Below are 15,507 nucleotides of genomic sequence, written 5' to 3'. Positions count from 1 at the left end.
TTAAACAGAACCATTCGGTTAAAGAGTCATGAGACGGAATAAACTGTTATAGTTTTAAACTACTCTAAGCTTTGAGTGGATTGCTAGACAGTAATAGATAACACAAATTGATGTTCAGTAAAATAAGAACTGGAAATAATCCAGGTTACTACTGGCCTTTGAAGGAGCAATTTCAGGAGAATGGTAGAGCAGAAGTCAGTCAGTGAACTAAATACTAAATGAAAAGTTAAGAACAAGGGTAGACTGTGGATGCTTTTATGTGGAAAGTTCATATACTGAATGTGGTCTCATTCATAGCCGAAAATGCAACTCTGTTAAGTTGATATTAAATACAAAGACATTTATAATGTGATTTAAGATAACTACATATATTTTATCTATTTCCTAACAAATGACAAAGAATACTGGCCAAAATTATTAACTTATATATGAAAACATCAAAGAACATTAATAATCATATAAAAAGAAAGATCGATTCTTCCCCAAAGCACTGGTTTTCCCACATATTTGAATTAAAAGAATCATATTTTATAGTTCTATATTATCTATCAACCATAAAGTTATGTAGTTATCAGTTTTTCTCTATGTAGTATTTTTGTGTTAGAGCAGATTAATAAAACAAGAAGTATTTTTTTCAAGGAAAGCATGAAAAAAATATTTTTTACAAGTAGAATGAAATCAAGCTTTTTTCCGGAGTGTGGGTAAAAGATAGCATTTTTGCCAATAGCTGAAGAAAAGCAAAGTTAGATTGTTGGATGATGCTCTAAGTAGCTATATTTTAGTTTAGTTTTAGCTCTCAAAATGGTCAGGCTAAATTGCCAAAAAGTATAATGTGTACGTGTGCTGCTTATTATATTGATGATTATAAGCAACATTTTTTTAAAATTTAAATTAAAAATTAAATTTTAATTCTTGGCTAAACTCATTATTATAACAACTTGCTATAAAATTATTTAAACAAAGCATATCATTCTTTATTAAGCAGAATATGTTAAATATAATTTAACCTTCTTTTGATAACTCACAATCTCCATTAAAAATACGACCTCTGGCCAAGTGCAGAGGCTCATGCCTGTAATCCCAGCACTTTGGGAAGCCAAGGTGAGAGGATTGCTTGAGGCCAGGAGTTGAAGACCAGCCTGGGCAACATAGCAAGACCCCATCTCTTAAAAAAAAAAAAATTTAGCCAGGAATGGTGGCGCACACCTGTAGTCCCAGCTACTTGGGAGGCTGAGACAGATGGATCCCTTCAGCCCAGGAGTTTGAGGTTGCAGTGAACTATGATGATGCCACTGCACTCTAGGTGACAGAGAGAGACCCTATCTCAAAATAAATAAATAAATAAAAATAAAAATAAAAGTTCTGTACCATGTTGTAAATGCTGGTATAGATAGTTGCTGATCAAGGACTGAACAGGTTATAATAAGGGAAGAAGGCCATGCTAAATGAGGACAGATTGAAATTAAATACAAAAAATTACCATTTTCATAAACTAATCATGATTAAACCATGATATATGCATATTCTATAACAATATTACACTTCAAAATTATCATACTGTACCGCTTCAAAGCAATATTAGCCTCTCCTCCATGACTTGAATCATTACCAGCATCATGAACTGCTTCATAGTGTTTGAAAAGTTCATCAGCAGATCCAAGAGATTTCATACACTGGGGACATATGAAGCCCTATAGAAAGAAGCAGAACAAAAGTTTCAAAATAGCATTTCATATTTCAAAATCACAATTTGCATATTATGAAATATGGTCAAATGTCTTATTCTTACCAATGGTGCCATTAAGTAAATTGTAATTTATGGTGTTAATCCCAAATTCCAGTATCATGCAAAGGTACTTCACTGTCTATTCTGGTTGAAGTTCACAAAATACAAAGAAAACCCCTGCAACCATCTTTTAGGTTGAATGAATTAATGGCTAGAATACCAAATTCTAATTTGAGGAGTTCTAATTTAGAAGATTAGTTGAAAAGATTTGCCATCATATTCTTCTTCTTTCCAGATATCCCCATTTGCAAAATAATACCTGTTTCAATCTACTTTATAGAAATGCTAACAAAAAAAAATTAAGAAGATGAAGCACTCCAATCACTAAGGGGAAAAAAGTAATACACTAAATCATTCATAATTGCCACAGAGTGCAGATACCTACAATGGTAGAGAAATATTCTAGTCAGTAAATTTCTTTGCTAACCTAAGGTTAACACAGTAAATGTCTAAACTTAATGTATGGTCCCATAAAATATAAAAACTTATAATTAATCTTAGAATTATTATACAGTTAAGACTACGAACTACAGTGCTATGTTAAATATGCTGATATAGATCCATGTTTTATAAATTTCCAGTTGTAATTCATTAATGAATCATCAATCTATTGGGCTGGAACTTTTTTTAATAATATTCTACCAAGGATAAATAATGTTTTGCTAGCTTTTGCTTTGGGTGATGACAAAAAAGTATATTTCTTAAGTGGTTGCCATCAAAAATATTTGAGAAGAACTGGTATAGATAGCTGTTAGATGTGGGATGGAGTGTGTAATAATAATAATGACTATTTGTTTATTGAGTCCATACTACACACCAGGCACTTTCCCTACATAATCTCATTTAAATCTCACAACTCTTTATTAGTAAGTATTATTATCACCATTTTATAGAAGAACAAATTAAATCACAGAAAAGTTAAATGACTTTCCTAAGGTCACAAACCTAACTAAACCAGGATATGCACAGGTCTGTTGGACAAATCCCATGTTCTTTCCAGAATGCTACACTATCTCTTGAACTCACTAACTTACCCTTATAAGTGACTTCCTTAAAATAAACTCTTTTATATGCTAATTTTTAGTGACTTTATTCAATAAATATTAGTTGATTATAATTTCAAGTGTTGTAATAGTTCTGTGGAAGACATAAATGGTAAAACAAAGCCTTAGCCTTCAAAGAACTGAGGCAGAATATATATATGTGAAAAAATATACATATATATATGAAAAAATACCTTAGTTCATGAAACTGAATTAATGATTAACCAGATGACATTAAAGCTTACATTGTAGCACCTCAGTGCAAAGCAAATTAGCAAATCAAAGGCTAACATAGGTTTCTCTCCAATTATCTGTTGGTCCTATAGAAAATTATTTACTCAATTTCTTATCCTTCAAGTTGTCAGTAGTTTTCAAAATATCACACAGTTTTTCATCATCATCAACCCAATATACAATAGAGATCTCTCTCAACTTTGAATTACTCTTTAAATTATTTACATTCAAAATTTTTTTATGGATAATAAAGTAGTAGTTCCTCACACTTACATATACACAAACACTCAGACATACACACCCCACACCAAGGGTTTTAAGGATGCCTTACTCCACAATTTTACTTTTTAAAAATATTACCAGATGTCAATTCTGAAAACACTACCAGCCCGTCTTTCACCCTAATCTACAAGAATATCCTCATGCAATCTATTCTGCAGGAATATTTAATAAAGAATATTTAATTTCATTCATTAAAAGAAAAACAAAATAGTGATTAGCAAAAATGTGATAAAGTTATTACAGATACAATTCTGCTAACTCAAGGTGGCAAGAAATAAGCTTGTTTTGCTTCTATCAAGTACATTGTAATTCTAAAACATCCCTCTATTACAGATACAAAAATAGAATGGAATGTGTGTGAGGGTGGTGTGCCTCAGTGTATTTTCACACTGTGAGTAACAAGTAAATACATTATGACTTTGAAGCTTCTATGGAAAGTTATGGGAACATACAGCTTTTATGTATAAGAATGATCATCCTCTCTTTATTCTATAAAAACCAAATCACAATTCCCTTTAAAAATCACTCTTCTCCATGGCTCTTTCAATGACCTCCCCATCTTCTGACTCAACATTCTCCTTGGTATATAATAATGCAAACAGTTTCAGCCATCACTTACGTTCAATGACTCCCAAATCCATATGACTAGCCAAGAACCCTCTACAGAATTCTTCTGGATCTTTATAACCAACAACATCTATCTCTACCTGCATCCCATATGCATTTAAAATACAAAAAGTCCAAGACTCAATTCATTTCCCAAATCTCCTTTTCTCACCAATATCCATCCTTCGCCTAAACTAGAAACCTAAATATTATGCTAAACTCTTCTTCCTCAGTCTCATTTCTAATAAAAGACTAAGCCTAAACATTTCTCCCTTCTATCTTCTCATCTCCATCCTCACTGCAGCTGTCCATGTTCAGGCGCTTAGTATCTCTTGTCCAGACTACTGCAATGATATATCTAGTCTTCCCTCTCTCTAATTAATCTTCCACACAGCTGCCAGAGGAAACTTTCTAAAACAGAGTCTTCAATATTCTTCACTAACCTTTATCATCAATACAGCACACAAGGTCCTACATGACCATTCCCCTAGTGGCCTATGCAGTCTGATCTCCATGGTATCTCAAATTTCTATGCCTTTGCATATACTGCTTTTTTCCTCCAACTGCACCTCCATTAGCTTGTCAAGTTCCTACACTCACTATAATACACAACACATTGGATCTTTTCATATATATTTTCTTAATGGCTATAGTAGTATTACCATATTTTTCTATATTGTGTATTTATTTACTGAAATATGAATAAACCCGGCAGCGCAGAACTTGGCAAGAAACAGAAGATCTGTAACAGCTTACAGATTAGAAAAGCTTCCAAGGGGACAAAATGAGTTATGCCATAAGTTCTCTTAACATGTAAAAAACTAAAAATAAATAAAACCTCTGCTCCTTCATTGGATGCTGATGCAAAAAATGCATACCTTCATTTATCATTTATGCACATTATGTGTCAGGAACAAGACTCACTGATTATGGGGGATACTGATATGTAGACAAATATTACCATACAATGCTATAATACCAGTATATATAAAGGACTATGGGAACACAAGGGAAGTATCTGGCAGCAGTTAATCAATTACCAAAAATTACATACACACACATGTACATATTATGTATGTATCTCATATCCATCCTCACTGCAGCTGCAATTATGTATATGTGCATATATACATAAACATGTATGTATAAATATGTATATATATGAGACATTGGAATTAGGTAATAAAGAATGAATAGGAGATTGTCTGGCAGAAATAAAAGACAGGCATTCTAAGCAAATACAGGAGCATGAACAAAGGTGTGGGAAGCACTATTTAAACAGGTATGCTACATTTGGGAAACAGGGAGCTTCTAAGTGTGTTCTGATCACAGAGCCAGAGTAAAGGGCAGGGGCACAAGAGGGGAATGAATGCAATGATCCCCTATGAAACTCCTGAAGTAAGCAAAGACAGTAGTATTGAGGATGTGCCTTTAGAAATCAGAACACAGTGATGCCATTAGGCTCCAGAGATATTTGGTGCTCAGCATTGTCTTCGAAATGAATGAATCCTCCCAGCCTACATGTTAATGTAGCTGGTGTAATAACCACCATGTTTCATAATGGCTGTACATTATGCTTAATTTGGCATTCTTAGATCTTCTGCCCAGTAACTGTTATACAATACTAGTAGACGTGCCTTTAGTTCAACAGTACATGAACCCCTATAACATTTAGCCTGCCATTTCTCTTTTGCATCTCAATTTCTGCTGGTCACCAGAAAGTAAATTATAAAGTGTTCCTCAGAGTCTACATCCCTATTATACTACTTAATCTTTACAACTTTGGCTTTTTGGCTATTGTCTCTATTTCCAGGTTTTGGCTCTAGATACCTAAGAGCGCCAGAAAGCTAATGATCACATTGAGGTATGCCATACCTTCTTAAAGTTTCCAAATATTACCAGGTTAATATCCCAAAAAGAACTGATTCATTCCTAAAGAGAAATTTTAGAAATCAGTAATATGTATTTCATTATAGAATTAGTCTACATATGTGAATTTTTCATGTAATTAGAACTTGCACATTTAAATAAAACTAAAATTTTGAGACATTTCTGATAGAAATAAATCTTTCTAAAATAAATATACTTCCTCATCTTCTTAAACAGATGATATTAAATCTTTGCCTGATGTCTCAGAGATATAAATATTAATTACTGAATGGTTGTCTTCCACTCTATTAAATTCTGGCAAGCCTCTTTAACTCCTGTACCTGTATTTCTTAGTTTTCCTATACCCTGCTTTGTATTTCAACAGTCATTTCTAAAAATTCTTAGCACAATAATTCTAAGAATGCTAGCCTGTGATGGATGGAAAGGGTAGATTAAGAAAAAAAGTTTATTATTAAAACCACATCATTAATTTAAAACAAAGTAAAATAGGCTCAGAATGAGTGCCTAAGGAATGTTCCATGAAGAGAGTGCATGATCTTTAGTTCTGGATTTAAGAGACTCTTTCTCCATTTATGTTTTTCTAAACTACCTCTAGGAGGATTGAGGTTACTAGATAGATACATTCCAGAGGACTATTAGCTAATGATAAAGTACTAAAAATAGCCAGCTACATTTATTTCCCTTAATTATTCCAAATTTGTCACCAACTTCCAAAAAACAGAATTTCCTTAAGATTAAAAATAATAAATTCCTTACTCTTAGAGTTCAGTTATCTGTAATCCTATCTCAGATCCACTGCAGCTAAGAACTTATCTTAAAACCTGATATTAAATACTTAGGATATTGTTGTTATACCAAGTGTTCATTTAGTTAAAAGGAAAGCTCTTAATAAGTGACAAGTGGGTGACATGGTTACTTTTGATTTTAGCTAACCTATAAAGAAAAAAAGTTGATTCACAAGTTCTAGAAGGATGATAACTGGTAAAATGCTAAGCAGATTTCCAAGAATCTTCTATGCCTCCACTTTGTTTCACTAATCTGGCTAGTTTCATTGGTGTCATCCAATATGCACTCATTCTCCACCACTACAGAGAATGTCTGGTTGAATTGTCTTTCTGTGAAATTTTTCCTGAGTTTCCCTCAAGTTGAATTAGCCATTGTACTCTTTTTGCAAATAATAACTATCATAGAAACTTTCTGGGGTAGAGATCTTATCTTACCTACGTATCTCTCCTTTACCTACCAAAATACCTGCTACGCAAAAGGTACTCCATTAATATGTTAAATAGGCGACTGTTTGTGAGGTTTTTTGTTTTTATTTTTATTTTTTGTGGATCTGTTCTCTATGAAGAGATTGTTTTCTTCTATACACAGACAAAAAGCAAGTCATATTTTTTGGTCTTCTGTGGTATTATACAAAAAGTTGCATTCTTTTATAAGATTTGTAAAAGACTAAAAAAAGCTATGTTTCTCTTTGTTTTTAGAATACCATAGTGATTTTCAAAGAAAACAGATATATCAAGATCATCTGAGAAATTCTTTCCAGCCGAAAAATGGGCAACGCTTCCCCTCACTTACTCCCACCCTCAGCCCTAGATACGTACCAGCCCCACACTACTGAGAGAAATATTTTTGGGGTGATCCACTGTTACTTATAAGAGTGTGACATTCTGTCACCTCCCTCAAGTCTGGGGGAGTTAAAACAAAGATTGAGACAGTCTTAGATTCAAGTCGCGATGCTGTATTTCCCAAATAAGGAAAATAACTATCCATATGCAAAGTTCTCTATCTATGTAGGAGCAAAGCATTTTAACCTAAAACAGTGTAACACATTCATTAATAAAACATTAACAAAATAATAATGATATAATTTACAAATGTTGAAAAAATAATTCACTTGATATTTCATAGCAAATTTATACAAAAATATTAACTTAAATTTTTATATTTACAAATTCACAGAAGGACAGCTGCAACAGTAAGAGAAACCAAGCAGACTTCCCAAGAGCCTCTTTTCCTTTGGAATCTTCCTTTAAGCATGCATCATTAAAGCAATCCATATTCCTTTGTAGCGCAAAAAGTTAAGCAACACCAAGGCAAGGAAAACCAAAGCTATTTTGAGCAACCCATAACCAAGCTGCTAAAACAAAATATACAAGACCCACAGTAACACTGGAGTCATTAAGAAGTTCCTGTCCTCTTGTTTCATTTTCAGCGTGCACTTTCTGGTAATGCTCCGATAAATCAATAGCAGTTATATATCTTTCCATACATAATGGGCAGATGAAACCCTGTGAAATAACAACTTTTAGAAGGATATACAGAAAAAGTTTTCTATAAAACAAAATATAGACAACACAAATAGAATAGGAAAATAATTAGCATATCTCTTTTTAGTATAGGTAAGGAAAATTTTCATGTAGTAACTGTGAAAGATCTATCCGAAATAGGACTCATAAAATTAGCTCCAATCCTTATGCTTTAAATTTTCATTGGTTCTATTTTTCTTATTTTAGCACCCAGTTGCTTTGGTCGGAATATTCTTTCGTTTATGATACTTTTAATTCTTTTTGTTTATGACACTTTGCCCTTACCTATCTGAAACCTACTATTGGCAAGGTAGCTTTTCTTTTAGATCAAGAAATTACTGGCAGGCACAAAAAAATACCTTTATGTGGTATAATGTTCTCTACAAAGAAGCTCTCTCGATGAAAGCAATTTTTAGTCTGAGTTTATTCCACTAGCCTGAGATCCCATTCTTGCCCACAGCCATAATTCCTAGTGGATGATCCCTCCTTCTAATTTTCTGAGTCGAACAAAACCATTCTAAAACAATTTCTCAAATTCCCTACATCTAACAGTACCTATATTTTAAAATGTGGGCTGTTACACTGATCTATGTATGGCTTGAGGTTTTATCAAGTAAGAATGGTAGAAGGGTGAGAAAATAAGAGATTGAGAGTATCAGGGAGAAAGTAAATAAAATGAAGACAGTGATGAGGACAAAAGGTTATAACAGTTATAACATCATGAGTTTCAGTGTCAAAAATAGATGTGGATTTGGGAATCAACCAACGCTGATTATATGTTCTTAAGGAAATCACTTTACTTTGCTAAGTATCAGTTTCCTTATCTATACAATGAGGCTAATATTAACACTTATTCTTCTAGAGTTACTGTGTACATAAAATGCTTAATACAGAGCCTGAGACATTTTAAGTGCTCAACAAATATTAACTGTCATTAGATGTATGCTTGGAAATGAAAAGAAAGGACTGAGAGAGTAGAAGAAAAGATAGCAATCAAAAACCTGGATTACTGACCAAAGCCAAGGAAATAAAGTAGTGAGAATATGAGAAAGAAATGTTTTGAGAGGACAAACAGTTGTAATAAAGAATGGGAAGATATGATTTTAATATTTCAAGTGAAACCATTCTGCCTGATGATGAAGTAGAAGGTACTGCCATGGAATTGAGTAGCAAGAAAAGAGGTAATAAAGGTCATTGGCACTGACAAAATTAAGGAACTGGGAGGCTAAAATGTTCCTTGAGTTACTAAAGTCACTTTGAGGAAGACTGAAAACAAGATTCCAGAGCTGGAGGCAAGACAGGGTAGCACTTAAGTGATAGCATGGGCTTGAATCCTGAATTCATACCACCCTTGGTAGCTATGTCACCTTCAGTTTCCTTATCTGTTAAGGGGGATAACAATAACACCTACTTCATATTGATCTCATGACCATTAAATGAGATAATACACGTAAAGCACTTATCATAGTACCTGGTACAAAGAAAACGTTCAATAAAAGTTAGCTGTCATTACTATCATTATTCCTTTTGTTAACAACCCTTAAAGTAGATTATCCAGGGGATGAAAGTGAGGAACATGAATTCATTTTTTTTTTTCTGATGAAAGAGTTGTCTTCCAGACAACCACAGTCTCAAGTGCTAGAACCATAGAATAAGACTTCTTTAAAAGATGTTTTTTGTTTTTGCCACCATAGCTTTATGCTACCTTTCACTTTACTCTTGTTTATTCACTACTAAGTTTCCACATACAATCATTCATTCAAAAAGTATTTACTTTCTGGTGTTCTATTACCCAGTAGGGTGACCATGGTTAACGGTAAAATATTGTCTATCACAAAATAGCTAGAAGAAGGTTTCTGAATGCTCTCAAAACAAAGAAATGATAAATACATGAGATGATGGATTTACTAACTATCCTAATTGGATCATTATACAACATAGATAATGTACTGAACATCAAACTGTACCCCATAAGTATGTATAATTATAATGTGTCAATTAAAAATAAATTTAAAAAAAGAAAAATTTTAAAGTACTTATTCAATGTGATTACTATGTTCCAGCTTCTATAGTATGATGCTGAGAACACAATGGTAAATAAGGCAGTCTCTTCCTGCAAGAAGCTAACAGCATTCTTGAAAAAGTTACCAAAAATAATTACATTTTATACCCCAACTAATCAGAAAATCGTATTAGATCAACATTCAAAATGCATCCAGAATCTCAGCACCTCTGTTACATTCTGCTCCAAGCCACCACCACACTGTACATGGATCACTGCAATAGCCTACCAACACCTCTGCTTCTACTCTTAGCCCACTACAGTTTATTTTCAACACAGCAGCCAAAGTGTATCCTACAAAAAATGTGAATCAAATCTTGTTATTTCCCTGCTCAAAACTCTCCTACGGCTTCCTATCACACTAAGAGTTAAAAACTAAAGTCTGTGGAATGTCTATAAGGACTACAAAAGGTAGGCCTGATCACCTCCCTGACCTAACCTCCCCTCACTCACTGTGCTAGAGCTACCCTGGCCTCCTGGCTGCTTTTTTGACATGCCAGGCACACTCCTACCTCAGGAGACTTTCCACTTATTCCACATGCCTAGAACAACGATTGTTCCAGAAACCCACATGACTCATTTCCTCACCTCCTTCAGTTCCTTTTGCACTATCCCCTTCCCTGATAACTAAAAACTGTAGCCGCCCAAAACAATTTCTATGCCCCCTTTCCTACTTTATTTTTTTCAATAACACCAATTGTCTAACTCAGTACATTTTTAGTATGTTTTGTTTTTTTCCCTGTTTCCACTCACTTCAATGTAAGCTCCACCAGGATAAAGCTGTTTTACTATTTTATCCACTGCTGTATCTCCAATATACAGAACAGTAACTGTCAACAATAAATATTTGATAAATGAATGAATCTCAGAATAACCATTACCAAAAAAATAAAGAATACAGTTTCACACAAGCACATGGAAAAAGCATCTGTCCTACATGTGAGGCAAGAAAAGTCCACTGAAAAAAGTAATATCTACAAAAATAACGGAAGGATATCAGATGTTAACCAGACAAAAAAGTAAAAGCAAGAGCAATGCTATGGTCTGAATGTTTGTGTCCCCCCAGAATTCATATGTTTAAATCCTAACACCCAGGGCGAAGGTATTAAAAGGTGTGAAGTGATTAGGGCATGGGGGCAGAGTCCTCGTGAATGGGATTAGTGCCTTTATGAAATAGGTCCAAGGAAGTTCTTTCACCCATTCTACCATGTGAGGACACAGGGAGAAGGCACCATCTATGAACCAGGAAATGGGCCCTCACTAGACACCAAATCTGCCAGCACCCTGATCTTGAACTTTCCAGCCTCCAAAACTGTTAAGAAAGAAATTTCTGCTGTTTATAAGCTACCCCATCTATGGTATTTTGTAATAGCAGTCAGAATTGCCTAAGACAAGCAGGTAAGGCATAAAGATTAGCTTATGCAAAAGCCCACAGATAAGAAAAAACTAAGCACACTGTAAAAGCAGAGGGAGTTCAATATGCCTAGATCAGAAAGTATCAAGAGGACTGTGAGAAGAAATGAAGCTATAGTGGTAAACAGAAGCAGATCACAGGGAAAAAAAAGATTAAAAAACCTTCTAGAACAATCTAAAGAATTGTAGGAAAATGGCCCTATTAAGAAAATATAGCAATATTGCCAGGTGCTGCTAAATTAGAGTTGGTTTTTGTTCTTTGTTTTTGTTCTGACTGAGGTTAAACAGTTATTGCTAGATTCCTTTCCTGGGTTACAACTGAGCACTTTGAGCCCATTATATCATGAACACATTATGGGACATTTTTCTTAAAGACATTTCCTCAAACTTGTCCTTAATAAAGTTCAACTGATACTTTTCTTCTCCTTCTCAAAATCATCTCAAATCTTACTATGGTTAATATACACATACCTGAAAACAGATGATGAAGAGACAGATGGTCAGAGAGAGACAAAACGGAAAGATGAATGAATAAAAAGAGAGACATATCCAGAAAGGTATGCAAATAGACCAAGAGGTGGGGAAGGGTATAGAAGAGAAAACGGGACTGGATAAGGGGTACAACTGGGCCCAGGAAGGGATAACTGACAAAACCTATCAGCGCAAAATGTTGAGTGTGTTGATCTCTTAGTGACAGCATTATGTTCTTCTTTTTCCTTATCTCCTTTTCAATAATGAGAAAATATTACTTGCTTATTAAAAATAATAATAATAATGCAACTACTAAAGCTAACTTTTCAAAAAGTCTGCATTATTTTTTAGACGTATCTACTTTCTCTTACTTTCTAATAAGATGTCAAAGATAAAAGTCCTTACAAAGTCCTAAATGAAGATAGCAAATAATATACAAATTTTGTAGATAACTCAATTTTTCATTAGCCCAGTAGTTCATGATAGTACATACACACAGAGATACTAATTAACCAGTAATTCCTTCTAAATAGACTTTTAAAAATCTTCATTAAATTGAGATTAAAGCATTAAAGACAAATTGACAATATTATTTTTCAGAGTCTTAGTACACACTTTCCCAGTCTCAAAACTAAGCCAGGTGTATAATTAGGAATATGATTCAAAAGTCACATTCCAATGTGTAAGAAAAACTTATGAGAATTTTTCCTACAAAAGACAAGCTTAAGTCACCAATCATTATACCAAATATTTGCTAATTTTCCCTTAAATAATATTGAATTTTATTGCCAAGTTATTATTTTCATACCTCTGAAGAGCTTTCATTATTGACATCCACTGTGTTTATAGGAGTTGCTGATGAATCTAAATCAGAACCTTGAGAGCCAACTCTCCCAGGAGTCTGAAACACAAACAGAAGGGGAGAAAAAACCAAAGCAGATATTAACAATATATTCACAAGCCATTTAATAATCTAAACCTTTCCACATAAGAAAAGTAGGTATCTTTGCAATAACAAACAGTACTAAGAGTATCCTTTATGGAAGACTGTGCCTAATACCGTATCAAGATCTCTACATGCATTCTCTCATTTTAAATTAATAATGCTTATTTACATATATAATGCTTTATATAGTCTTCAAGTCACCTTCAATAAACATCTTATTTACTCATAATGACATCTCTAAGACAAGCAAAGTAGATGTTATCTCTACAGAGGAGAAAACAGATTTAAAGCAGCTAAGTGACCTGCTTATGATTATACTATTAACAAAAATCAGAAAAAAGCAGAAAGTGTGGATCTTGTGATTCCTCTTGTATTGCTCTCTTTACTACACAAACTAAAACTACGATGATGCAGAAATGACCAACAAAGCCCAAATTATCTAGTCACCCATCATCTCACTCAGGCCAACTATTACAAGTTTGTCTGCAATACTTGATATGACAACACCAAAGACATATTTTGGAGGATTAAAGGTCTTCTTTTTCCCCTGCAACATTTACAATCTAACATTATCATTCATTAATATTTAAGTGTTACTTTAAATGAATTTGAAATCCAATAAAACATTGGATAAAATGATTTTGAGCAGTGGTCCCCAAACTTTCTGGCACCAGGGACTGTTTTCATGGAAGACAATTTTTCCGGGCACTGGGAGAGGGGGAGGGGGGGTTGGATTTGGGATGATCCAAGCACATTACATTTATTGTACACTTTATTTCTATTATTATTACATTGTAATATATGGTGAAATAATTATACAACTCACCATAGGTTGGAGACTCCTGATTTAGAGCACAAAAATTGACTCAATAATCCTTATTAAAAATATATATGTTACATGCTAGCATTATTCACACTTTACACAAGAGAGAACCAAGTTGCATAAAGATTAAGTAACTTGCTCAAAGTCACATGGCTAATAAACAGAAGAAAGAATCTGAGCAGTGTGGTTCTTAATCAGTGACCAATACTGCTTTTCTGCAAGACATCTCCACTGAAACGCCCCTCAAGTACCCAAGACTGAAAACTACTCACCTCACATTTGCCTCAAACATTCTGTACATCACTATTAAACATTCAATCTAAATGCCAAATAAGGGTGAACTGATAGCTATTTTGAATTCATCCATTAAAATGATTTATAAGAACTGCATAAAATGGGAAAATATACAGTGTTGTTTTAATTACATATAAAAACTATATAAGAAAAAAGATTATAAAAAATTATAAATACAAATAATAATTTCTATAGCAAGACAGGATGAGAGTTTTGGTTTTTAGTTTTTTGGTTTTTGTTTTTGCCACACTTTTTTTCAGAATTTTAGATCTATACTTAAATTACTTGTATGTTGAAAAAAATGTTTATGTTAAAGGTAAGCAAACTTCTCCAATTGAATAGCCAATATTCCTTTTATTTCTTTGTTCCTTATACAGATACTTTGCACATTTATTTATAGATATACCTCATTTTATTGTGCATTGCTTTATTGTGTTTAACAGATATTATACTTTTTAAAAATTGAAGGTTTGTGTTAACACTGCACCAAGCAAGTTAACAGTGCTATTTTTCCAAAAGCATGTGATTATTTTGTGACTCTGTGTCACATTTTGGTAATTCTCACACTATTTCAAACTTTTTCATTATTATTATATCTGTTGTGGTGATCTGTGATAAGTGATCTTTGATGTGACCAACCAACCAAGATGTCCTTCAGTAGATGAATGAATGAATAACTGTGTTATATCCAGACAATGGAATATTATTCAACACTAAAAAGAAATGAGCTATCAAGCCATGAAAAGACGTGAAGGAAACTTAAATGCATATCACTAAGTGAAAGAAGCAAATCTGAACAGACTACATACTGTACGATTCCAACTATACAACATTCTGGAAAAGGCAAAACTATGAAGATAGTGAAAAGATCAGCGGTTGCCAAGAGTTAAAGAGGAAGGAAGGATAAATGGGCAGAGCACAGAGGATTTTTAGGAAAGTGAAACTACTCTGTACGATAGCATAATGGTAGATACATGTCATTATACACTTATCTAAACCCTTAATATGTACAATACCAAGAGTGAACCTTTTATACCCTAATGTAAACTACAGACTCCAGATGATAACGATGTGTCAATGTAAATTCATCAACTGTAACAAAGGTACCACTCTAGTGGGAAATGCTGATAACTGATGGGGAGGGGTGGGGGTATGCATGGAGGTGTATGGGAAATCTCCCATGGAGGCAGGAGGTATATGGGAAATCTCATACCTTTTGCTCAATTTTTCTGTGGGCCTAAAATTGCTCTAAAAAATAAAGTCTATTTTTAAAATCCATGAATTCTCTTTTCTTAAGGAAAGAGAAAGCACAAAGACTTAGTAAGCAAACGTCAGTGATCACTACTGA

The 15,507-nt window shown here is 33.6% G+C and overlaps 1 protein-coding gene across 3 annotated transcripts in view; it reads right to left on the bottom strand.

The window, feature by feature from the left end:
• Nucleotides 1–15,507, bottom strand: part of EEA1 (early endosome antigen 1) — a 102,767-nt gene that overhangs the window by 70,632 nt on the left and 16,628 nt on the right. For 2 of the 3 annotated variants that reach the window (XM_045553250.1, XM_045553252.1), the window contains exons 2-4: nt 12,905–12,997; nt 8,007–8,132; nt 1,564–1,691 (exon numbers count right to left, since the gene is read on the bottom strand). In XM_045553250.1, the coding sequence (XP_045409206.1) occupies nt 1,564–1,691; nt 8,007–8,132; nt 12,905–12,997 (347 nt within the window). The remainder of the gene's footprint in view (nt 1–1,563; nt 1,692–8,006; nt 8,133–12,904; nt 12,998–15,507) is intronic. The other variant, XM_045553253.1, reaches the window with a different exon arrangement.

This window comes from Lemur catta, chromosome 6, assembly GCF_020740605.2.
Source record: "Lemur catta isolate mLemCat1 chromosome 6, mLemCat1.pri, whole genome shotgun sequence".
NCBI lineage: Eukaryota > Metazoa > Chordata > Mammalia > Primates > Lemuridae > Lemur > Lemur catta.
The sequence above is the reverse complement of the archived record's forward strand: the minus strand, read 5'-3'. Positions and strand labels throughout refer to the sequence as shown.